The sequence below is a fragment of the Toxotes jaculatrix genome, chromosome 8 (assembly GCF_017976425.1).
Source record: "Toxotes jaculatrix isolate fToxJac2 chromosome 8, fToxJac2.pri, whole genome shotgun sequence".
Lineage (NCBI taxonomy): Eukaryota > Metazoa > Chordata > Actinopteri > Toxotidae > Toxotes > Toxotes jaculatrix.
Genome location: NC_054401.1, coordinates 3,090,417 through 3,102,054, shown reverse-complemented (window position 1 = coordinate 3,102,054; position 11,638 = coordinate 3,090,417). Strand labels below are relative to the sequence as shown.

The 11,638-nt window shown below is 40.3% G+C and overlaps 1 protein-coding gene across 2 annotated transcripts; it reads right to left on the bottom strand.

Annotated features, from left to right (window-relative positions):
• Positions 1-270: 270 nt before the first annotated feature.
• Positions 271-11,100, bottom strand: tbx20 (T-box transcription factor 20). Of its 2 annotated transcripts, none has more exons than XM_041044909.1 (8): positions 10,971-11,100; positions 9,474-9,711; positions 8,185-8,349; positions 7,106-7,214; positions 4,033-4,191; positions 2,831-2,937; positions 693-805; positions 271-599 (listed from the first exon to the last, which is right to left on the bottom strand). In XM_041044909.1, exons 1-8 carry the CDS (start codon positions 11,098-11,100, stop codon positions 271-273), a joined length of 1,350 nt encoding a protein of 449 aa, XP_040900843.1. The 2 variants fall into 2 exon arrangements, with proteins under 2 accessions (XP_040900843.1, XP_040900844.1); XM_041044910.1 differs by having other exon boundaries at positions 2,861-2,937.
• Positions 11,101-11,638: the final 538 nt, after the last annotated feature.

The window sequence follows — 11,638 nt, the reverse complement described above, 5'->3', positions numbered from 1 at the left end:
TGAGTTTGCAGAAACCCTGGACCTGCTGGTGTTTCCGCAGGTTCGAGGCTCTTTCAGTCCGTCTTTTTTTCTGGATTAGCTTTCAGTAAGCCGCATCCTCTTCATGTTGTTACCAACACCTCGCTCACTGAGGTGAACTATTTACAAAGACCAGAGGGACAGATACAAACTGGATGAGGAGCGATGAGCCGGCGTGGAGAAATAACCTGTTGCACTGGATTGCGGGTGAACGTTAGAGTGAGGTTCGGCTGTCCCCTCCCCAGGATGGAGTCATACGAAGGGCGTCATGACCGTGGAGGAGTGGCGCAGTCCCTGGATGGCGGCGTAGGGCCCCTGCTGGAAGTAGTGGTGATAGCGGGGCATGTGGAAGGACGGGAAGGACGGCCCGCTGCCCTGCATGGTTCCAGCCAGAGCAGTGGGTGTCAGCGGCATGCCCAGTCGGCTGTAGGGGGGCAGGGAGCCCTGGATGGGGTGGGGCAGGGAGGCGGTGCCGGTGCCCATGGCCGACAGGGACTGTGGGTGCTGGAAGCCCGAGAAGCCTGAGGTGGTGGTGACCCAGGAGCTCAGAGAGAGGTTGTCTGAGGCAGTGAACGCAGAGCCTGCAGACAGCACATGGCAGACGTAAATATCAGGGGGACATACAAACTGTATATATAGTAATAGTTACTTATGTTTGTGTGACAGCCGCTCACTTCTGGTGTGCGTGGAGTGTCCGTCCTCGCCCAGGTTCTCCTCGTCGCCAGTGTAGGTTCGGATCGGCGACCGGGCGTATGAGTGCTTGTGGATCAGATTCTCAACACTTTCCCTGCAGCAAAAGCCAAAGAGAGAGCCCCAAAATAAATCTCTTTTTTTCACTGTAAATGCCCATTTTATGGAACCCCACCTGAATCTAACACCACACACTGACAAAAACAAAATGATGACGATGAAAGAGAAGAAGAGAATAGTTTTACAAATTCTTAAAAGTGTCTAATCTTGTGTAGGTGAGTTGTCTTTGTTTGCTTTGTTTGCAGACTTGCTGCCTTGAATTACTCCTGTAAGGACAAATACAGTATCTTGATTGATTGCATTGAAAGCATTTTCTTAATTTATGTTTTTAAAAACATTTTTAAAATATTCAAAATTTTATTTTAAACACAACATTGGATCGACTGCCTTCAGAGTATCATTTTCTCTGCTTTACTTTGTCTTGATTTGCATGTTTCTGTACGTTTCAGTATTTATCCATGTCTGAAAATGTGCGCGTCCACTCTTTGTATTCTTCTTCTCACGTTTGTGTTAACCGTACATGTAGATTTTGGTGTGTGTGTGGGTGTGTGTGTGTGTGTGTTCACTATCCCACAAAGTGCATTAGCTCATTTGAGTCTTGTCAGACAGCACTTCTCAAACACAGTGACACAAATTGTTGGGGGAGGTAGTGCATGTTTGTGTGTGTGTGTGTGTGTGTGTGTGTGTGTGTGTGTGTGTGTGTGTGTGTGTGTGTGTGTGAGTGGGCGGGTGGACAGGCAAGTAGTCTGCATCATGAGAGCCATGCGTCCACATTAGCAGGCCTCCCTCTGCGGCCCCCACCCCTCCAATTAGGTTAGGAAAGTGCAATATCTGTCAGCAGAGGAGTACAAATGTGTGTGTTTTTATCAGCGTCGGGGCCCTCCGGCACAGCGGCCACAGCAAACTCCCACAATGCACAGCAGGGCAGGATGGAGGTGAGGGTGGGGGGGGGCGGGGCATGCTGGTTTCAATCAGTCACTGCAGCCAATTGAATTACAGTGTGTTTTAGTGCAGTGGCCGACTCCAGACTAATGTGATTTCTGCAGCTCCCCGAAGATCAATTGATCAGGTCTAATTCACAGCCCTCAAAAAGAGAAAGACAGAGAAGAAGGAGGCGGAGGAGGGAGGTGGGGTGGGGGTGTCTGGCTGTGTTTCGGCAGTCTCTGTTCAGGATGTTTGATTGAGGGAAATGGGCAGATGGTTTGATTTTGTCAGCTGATTTTGGCCGTTGTGCCGGAATCAGGACTGACGAGAAGTGTGTGTTTTGGCAGCATCCATAAAAATCCTTTGGAGGGGGATTTGTAACTGTGTCTATGTGTCTCTGTGTATGTATGTGCGCGCGCGCATGTGTGAATGAACATGCACTGACTCATCTCTTTCATTCACAAAATAGTAGAATAAAATAAAAAGGAAAGACAGACAGAAAGGAGGATCAAAGAAAGTAAAGAAGAACAGAAAGAAAGGAAGAAAAACAAAGCAAACAACAATGAAAAGACACAAATAACGAAAAACTAGAAAAAACAAAAGACACAAGAAAAAGAATGAAAAACAAAAAAAACAAAACAAAAAAAAATTAAAAAATAAAGCCAAGAATTCCAGAAAGAAAGACAGATGACGAATCTTGTTATGTGGGACGTGGATTATCTGTTTCATACTGAAACCAACAGAGTAATAAACACTGAAGCTTCTGTATTTACTAATGAGCAGCCGGATATCTACCATTCCCCTCCGTGCACGGGCACATACACACACGTACACGCACACGCACTTATATCTTTCTGAGGACACTCATTGACATAATGCATTCCCTGTCCCCTTACCCTAACCTTCTAAACTGAAGACCTAACCCTAACACAAAACCCAATGTTAACCTGAAACCTAAAACCAAGTCTTAGCTGTCAAACAGAACTTTAAAGTTGTGAGGATCGACCAAAATGTCCTCGCTCTGTAAGGTCTGTGCTTATTTTGGTCCTCACAAAGATAAATGTTCAAGCACACGCACATACACACACACTCCTCCCACTCTGTGTATCTTATCGGTGGCGGCGGGACAGAGGCAAACAAACAGTGCAGGACCCAGAATCCCCTGTACCTCTCCATGTCTGTCAGCCGCGAGGAGTCCCGGAAACCTTTAGCAAACGGGTTGCTGTCAATCTTGAGTTTGGTTATCTGTGAAAACACATCAGAAGAGCAAAAGAGGGTCAGTTTCTTCTCCTCTTTTTAGCTACTCTTACTCTGCTCTCTTGACCTCTAATATTTCTCTTATTTTACAGCTGTTTTTGTTGTTTTCTTCCTCTCAGCACACAAAGCCAGTCAGTCCGTCTCAACATGCTCTTTCCTGCAGCTTGGCTCTCTTCCCTGTAATGTTACCACAACACTACAAACACAACAGATCTCAGGCTTTAAAACTGTTCATTTTTACTAATAATGGTCTATTAATTACTGTTATCCGTTAATTGTGCCTCTTCCTGTGCTGCAGAACAAACTGTAAACTAAATGACACCAGGGAGGACCAGGGAGGACAACCTATTTTCTCAACCACCGTTTTACTAATGGAGCAGAACAGATGAGTTTTTGAGTTTTAAACTCTTCACACATAATAAGCAATAGGAGTGGGTTTTTTTTTAAACTCTGCAGTGTGTTGCTTTGACCCAGTGTTGTGTGATTTTTTTTTTTAATTCCCCAAACTAAATTACAGTAATTTTCATCCATTATTAGATGCAACAAACTTAGTCTTTACCTTTAATTTAGCCAGAATAGATTATAAAAATTTGTAACCAAAACATATTTTAGTGTGGGTAAATAACTCAATTTTATAGAAAAAATAACACTAACGAATCAAAACAATCCTTTGTCTTGTGTGGTTTTGTGGTTTCTGGGTGAAGCTGACCCAGTTATTGTGTTGGTGCTTTGTTCACCCAAACTGATCCAGTGATATTTAATGTGCTTTTTTAGACAGAATTCTTTGTCTGTTTGCAGGATCATCACTGTATGTGTAACTCCAGGAGGGATCAGTCATGTATTCACAAATGATCTGGTTTTATTTTACTGTATCAATGTTTGCACATCATCTTCCTCAGGGTGAGGATGAATTTCTAATCGAAATCCATCTGCTGACGAAGACTGTGTGATCCAATCAAAAGCTCCGCTCTCAGCTACTAAATGGAGCTTGCAGTAATTTTATTGTTTTTAAATTTCATGGGATCTAACAGCAGAGCTCAGCAGTTAATCAAAAGGCCACAGTAATAAAGACCAGTCTCTTACCAGCTGGTTCTGATAGGCCGTGACGGCTGTGAAGACCGTCTCGATGAAGACAAAGGTGCGGAACTCCTCAGACTTGAGGTTGAGCAGTGAGGCGGTGTGGTCTTTCTTCTTGATGATGTGGACCCGTGGCTGGTACTTGTGCATGGAGTTCAGGATGATCTGCAGCGAACAGTAAGAGCCAGAATCAATAACAATCAGAGAGACGGGGGGAAAATACTGGTTCAACTGAGACGGCGTACAGTCAAAGCAGGGCAAATACATTACAATCAGGATCTGTTCTGCTGAAATGCTGAAAATGTTGAGAGACGGACTTAAGCAGTGAAACACCCTGCTTTTGGTCTTTTCATGGGTTTTGCTGACAATAGCAAAAGCACAGATTATCACAAGCCTCCTTTTAAGTGCATAGTGAAAGTACTATTCCTCAGCCAGTGTCTCTGCTGTTCTTCATCCTCAGTAAATCTGATAAAACATAAAAACTACTGATTTTAAACATAAAAAGTAGGGAACAAAAAAAAGGAAGGTTTTCTGTCTGCAATGGAAGACAATACAATACAATTCATATCTAGAAATGAAAAACATTATTCCAAAGCCTGGTCCCATTCATCTGCCAAAATAATTACTGGAATTGAAGTAAAACCCACTTGCACTCAATCTTGTTGCAGGTAGGTTTCAAAAGTCATTTATAAATCAAGAATGTCAAAATCAATCCAACATGGACGAGAGGTTCTTAAAGTGTTCAAAATTAAAATAATAAATAAATAAAATTTAAAAAAATGGAAATTTGGGCAAAAACTCCATCTGATGATGAAGATTCATGTGATGTGATCAAAAGCTCTAAATCAGATACTAAATGAACATGGTGTGATTGTTTCTTTACAACCATTTTAACTGGTCCAAGACTTCATATTTTATAAATCATCATTTTATAAATATATTAAAATGTTGTCAATACCCAAAGAAAATCTAATAATAAAATTAAAATGAATATATCTATAAATAATATAGTAATATAGCAATCACACAGAAACACTTCTGAAATGGTAAATTAGAGACTTGTTACGCTCAGTGTGGCATGATACCTTGTCCTCTCTTAATTGCTTCTGACTTTATGGAGCTTTGTGTGAATTCTGAAATGAAAATCCCTCCAGACTTACCGGTCTGATTGAATGAGAAGGGAAGGCCGACAAAGGCAGAGAAAAAAAAAAAACACAGACAAAGAAAAACACCAAGAGCTTGTAAGATGACAATGACCGGGAGGGACGGAGACGCAGTGCAGAGAGATGAATAACGGAGTAAAGAGACAGAAGAATAAAAAGACGGAAGGAAAGAGGGCGAGAACGAGAGAGAGGAGTGTGAACAGATAAAGTTGTTAACACTGCAGCTGCAGTGAGAAATTCCCTCCGCAATCGTTCCTGTCTGGCTGCAGCCCAGGGAAAGTTCATATTTATCTTCCTCAACCACTGACTGACAAATGAGTAAAACACAGATGTAATGTGTGTGTAGCATTTTGTGTTTAGACACAATAGAGGCTTTCAGTCATACAGACAACTGACTATACAGCAAGTCTCACAGGCTAAAGGGTGCAGGTAATCCAGGTGTAGAAGCTAAACTCAATTCAGTTCGTACAATACACAGTTGTTAGCTACAGAAGGATCCAAAATGTGATAATAACATAACATTTTTTTTAAGTTATGTTTTTATCATTTAGTCATGTTGCCACATTTTTATCAACAAATTCCTCCACACTTGTTTTTCTAAGTGATAATTCTAATGGTAATGAACATTTTAAAATATTTTAAAGATACATTTATTTTGGAATCAAGTGAATCAGTTCAAAGAAATCAGCAATGATTTCTTAAGCATTTCTTTCAAGTGGCCTTTTAAAAAAAATGTTGCTCCAGATTATGACTTTTATTTTCAGTAAACAGGAATTTCATGACCAGTATGAATGAGAATGAGAAACATAAGCTATAATAAAGCTATGGTAATATAATAGTAAATATCTTCCCCCGTGTCACAAGGTAAAATTATACTTGCTAAATCTCACTGCTTCAGCAGCACAACAGAATGAGAACTGAAAACAAATAAACGTCTCATCACCAAATAATGCGGAATATTATTTCTGCTTTTGTTATATATTATAATTATAATCTTTAATAATATTTTTCTGAAATGATAACATGAATTTAGACAGGGAAAAAAAATTCTCTTGACGTAGAGAAGGCTGTGACTGTCTCTTTTTGGTATTAATGCATTAGTCATCTTAAATAGCTTTAATGCAATCTTATCTATTTATTTTGTTTTCCTACTTTTTACTTGAATTGATGCAATAAAATATACCATTTCTCTGCAGAATTGTATTATCAAACAGCTAACTCTTCAAAAAAAAGATAATAATAAAAAAGATTTATCTGACAAAACAAGAAACATCCTGTCTGATCAATTTAAAAAAAAGATATACAGTATTTTTGTTTTCGTGTGTGTTTTATGTTTGTTTACATCCATGTAAATAATGCGAAGAAGCTTTTACTGGACTGAAAGCACAGTTACCCTACAAAATAGTAATTACCTTGTTTCCCGGACTGTGTTTAGAGCTGGGTAATTTATGGATAAAAAATAAATGTTTTTTACTATTTTTTTTTCTGTTCCGTGTTTGTGCTTGTCATGATGCCTTTAGTGAAAGGAGGATTAAAAGAGCGGTTTGCTCTGTAAAGGCGAGTAAACGTAATCTCACACTGGCCTTTAACTCTGACAGAGACAAGGGTTTTTTTCATGGAAAGATTGTGTGTATGATTTTACACATATTTAAAAATAACCCACAGATCCTGACCAGAAGCTACAAAAGTCCTACACAAATTTAAAATGTAGGATAGTCATTTTATTTAGAGATGTATTAAGCTGAGGTTTATTTTAACATGCTAGCAGGTCCAAGCTAATTGTCTTTGTAGTGTAGTTGGCCAGATACATTAATTTGACAAAACTTTGCTTTCAGTCACCTGGAATGTTGTTTGCTTTACTATTTCTCTTTCTCTCATTCTTCAGATAAAAGCGGAATAAAGAGACAAGTGCTCACATGTCCGTGTTGGTCCAGTTCGTTGTTTGTCAGTTTGACTTTCTCGAAGGAAACCATTTGTTTCATCAGCTGCTCTCCGGTGAACGGTGAGTCCGGGTGGACGTACAGCCTGTGAAAGAGGGAGAACGGAAGACATTAGATTTCAGGGCTCGGGTCGAGAGGGCAGGTGTAGGGCTAGGGTGCAGAGCTGGGGTCAGGTTAAAGCATAAATATGAAACGACTGTTTGGGGTTTAGAGACACGGTTACGGTTCGGGGAGACATTTTGACACAGCACCGCCAACTCCCGAGCCACGGAAGAACGCGGCGTTTCTGATTGGCTGACAGGCGCTCGAAGCCTACGTGTCACACCCAATCAACGCACACGTCCAAAGCGTTCACGGGCGAATTAGAAGTCGCTTAGCAACTGCGTCCAATCTCCCTGTAAAATAACGACTTAATATCGTGGAGTAAAAAAAAATATTCCTCCATTTTTTTTGTTTGACTATGCGCTTTTATCCCCTGTTTCAAAGGAAGCGAGTAAAGAAGAAACGCAAATAATTTTTAAATAAATTGATAAACTCATTCATAAATTAACTGCCCATAGCTTTAGTCCACGGGCGGTATTTCCGGGTGTACCTGTTGTTTCCATCTTCAAATATTGTCCTTTAGCCTACATGCACGACTTATAGTGACTGGCGCTAAAAACAAATGTCCGTGGTTTATTGCTTTTGCTTAAACCGATAAATTAATTTCAGAAAGTATGAATGTTCCCAGGTTAAATTATCTGAAGGCGGCCTCTGTCTAACTGTAACAAAGGCATAATCACCTCGGTCTCTAAATCCTTGCATCTATAAACCACAGACCCTTTCACAAAGAGCAGAGGCTATTTCAAGTATAATTCACAGGCTTGGTCTGATTTTTTTTTTTAAATCTCTGTAAAAGGGAAAAAAAACAACCCCTTCATTTGTGTGTCACCTGTGAGATCTGATGCCTGAATGTCGCCAGAAATAAGAACATGTCTTTCCCGCAGCTTTTGTTCCGTGTATTAAGATCAGATGGTCTTTGAACAGTGCGCAGTGCGGAGGGCGAGCCACTGTACCTGGCGGGCAGAGGAGGATCGGCCTTGCCGGCCACCAACCATGAGGAGCGGTGGTAGGCGTATCGGTACCGCTTGTTGTCCACCGGGACGATGTCCATCAACACAATGTACTTTGAGTCCTGGTCTACCCCGGAGAAAGAGACCCGGATGGTGGGGAACATCCTCCTGATGAAGAAGAGACAGGTGATATTATTGTCACTATTATATATGTCATTATTATTGTTTTTTTTTTTACATTAATTACTAATAGTATTTTGGCACTTGTGTTATTAATTAATTAATTAATCATTATAAGGCTATTAGTAGCAGTAGCGGAATGTGCTCACTGATCCTTCTGAGCAAACCCCTTGTGTAAATTTATTTGTGTATAACTATTAAAACAAACAAACAAAAATATATCCACTTTCATTCAGGGCTGTATCCAGGATTTCTTATGTCCCATCGAACGCAAACTCTGACTTGTATTTTAATTTTTTCTAGATTATTAGTATAGTCAGATGTAAATACACTAAAGTCTAAACATATACAGTCTTTCATATACAGTCTCTCATTGTCCTCAGTGGCAGTTATGCATCTTTTTATTCTGCATTTGCACATATAGGCCTCATTCTGCTGCGATATAGAGATAAAATGTTATGAAACACAAATATCACACATTTATCTATAGGCCTTAATTTCAGGGTTTTATTTATCTATTTATTTTATTTGATAATTATTGACATATTTTCAGTGCACATCCATAAATCTGCTGTGGCGTGGCCGTATGTGGCCTTATATAGCAATAATCTATAGCCTGGTCTTTTTACCACATGACTGTAAGGTCACAGTAAAACATTAGATCACGGTGTCTTTTTCAGACGACTGCACGTTTATGTGAACTTGTCAGGTCAGGTGTGTCTGTCTGGATCTAGGTCTGGATCTGTTGCTCTGTCAGAGGGAAAACCTGCAGATTAACTTTAGTTTTAATTTTGTATTTTAAAAAGAAACTCATGAGGAAGATGATCCGCAAGGACAAACTGAAGATGTGACACGGCACGAGAAGAGAACAATAAATTCTTTCTTTGTTTTTCGTTTGTGACAACAGCCCGCACCCTTTAACGAAAAAAAATCACCCGTGGCCTCCTCGTGTTGTCATCTAATACTCCTGTTTATCTAAGTTAGCAATTATGATGTCATATCCATTTATCATCATTATTAATAATGTTGTTAAGTCGTCTTGTGTGAGAAAACATATAACAAGAAATGAACAAATGATTAAATTAGAATAAAGACAGTCGACCGTTGTTTACCTTCCGGACTTGGTGATGATCATCTCGGTGCCGAGCTCGTGAAATTTGTCCCACAGCTCTTTGGTCTCCAGGCTGCACGAGATCTTCGCCATCTCCTCGCTGGGGATGCCGGGATTGGTGGGGATGAGCGGCTCCGTGCACACCGCGGGCGCGCTCCCGCTGAAGTCCCCGTGCCCGTCCAGGGAGGACAGGTCGGCCAGAGACTGCTGGTTACAGGAGGACTTCTCCACGAACTGCTCTGCTCACGGTGGATGCGCGGAGACAGAGAAATAAACGAGAATGATTTCCATTTTATTTTCACTTATTGTGACAAAAACAGCGACTGTGTTATAAGAGAAAATAAAGAGAACATATATTTAGTTAAAGTCAGTGAGCCTGCATGTGGTCGACCTTCCCAACATTTTTTTTAAATTCAAAGATGCAGTTGTAAAATGCTATTCCGTTTTATGTTTCTTTATCTTGTACACTTGGCGGAAGCACAATAGACACTAAATAATAAAAAATGGAAACTGTATTTTCGACAATATTTTTAATAGATTTTAGACCAAGACTGTCATCCGAAGAGAAAGGACAGCATCAGTGTAACTTCATTTTAGAGACCTAACTGGTATTTGAATCCATTAAACATGTTTATAAGTGTAAACCTATTTTACTATTTTACAGATAAAAGAGGAAAATCCTGTCTCTTGTCTGTTCTTTCTTTTAAAAATGGCAACAGGCAAACGAGGCAAATTAAATCTGGCAAACTAACCCATTTTGTGTGGATATCCGTTTGTTCACTTTGGAAAGTTTTGGAAAATAGAGGCTGCAAATGACACATAACTTCCTTATAAGAGAAAATAAAATAACATTTTCGTAAAACTGTGTTCTAACAACATCTGAAGTGAAGTGAGATGAGGTACATCTCATGTTACCGTTTATTTTCTGATGATCCAACATCACCCAGCGCGTCAGACCAGGACTTCAACCATTATCTTGTCTTTGAACAACACGAACATGACCATTTTATTTTTAATTATTTATTAATAACTTAGCTGTAAATATGCAAATGGTTAAATTTTTACTGCAGAGATAATATAAAGGTTTACAGTAAATATATTATATAAAGTAAATATATTTGTCAGATGTTAAAGAGCCTTTTCTGACCTTATTTACTTATCTGCCTGTAAATATTATAAAATGTTCACTTTCTACCTCACTGTCATCAGACAGTTCGTCCTTATTTCATTTTATTTTCTCAGCCTACGTGTTCCTCTCTTGTCTCTCCACTTACTGTGGTTTCTATTTATTTCTTTTTTTCTTACTTTCTTTCCTTCTGGCTTCAGCGTGGAGGTTGTACGTTACTTAAATCCTCCACAAACTCTGGATTTTTTTGATTAAATCACATTTAACAGGTGTAATCTTTAGCTGTAATCTCACGCTCAAATCGACCCAAATTAAACTTGGTTTAAGTTTTTTTTTTTTAACTTCCCGGTCCGGCCGCTGCTGCATCCTTACCGAGAGGCTTGATGGTGTTCTCCTCCGTCTCTTTGTCCTTATTGGGTTTCCCACTGGACATCAGGGCGGCTATGGAGAAAGCATTTGCCCGGGATGAGAGCTGTGGTTTCGGGGATGACGTGTACTCCATGTCGGTGGTAAAAAAAAAAAAAAAAAAGACCAAAAATATTCCTCTTGAAATAACAACAATAATAATTATTATTTTAAAAACTCCTCCAGAAGCCCTCTGCTCCGGCTGTCTTTGGTTCCCAGCGGAGGGAAGAAAAAAGCGCAGTAAAATTCGCACAGTTTCTCCTCGATGTCGCTTTTTTTGCGCACAGACAATCTGCTCTCTCAGACGGTGAAAAGACTTCGGAAACACTTGTCACTGCCGAGTTGCGAGTCTTGCTGGATGCATGGTGAAGGCAGGAGGAAGACTGACTCCAGAGACTTGTGCGCGACCTGCGGTGCCAGATCTGAGGCCGGCTGCTCTTTGGGAAGCTTCAGTCCGGTTCACCCTCCCCTTATAATTCCAGTCTGCCCTCCAATCACTGCCTCTGCTTCCACGTCACACTCCCACCGTCCCACAGCAGCTCAGATAGAATTAAATAACATGAAGCTGTCGGTTTTTTTTTTCATGCCAAAGACCTCAAACACAGAGAGTGTGTGTGGGGTTGGAAATGGATCAA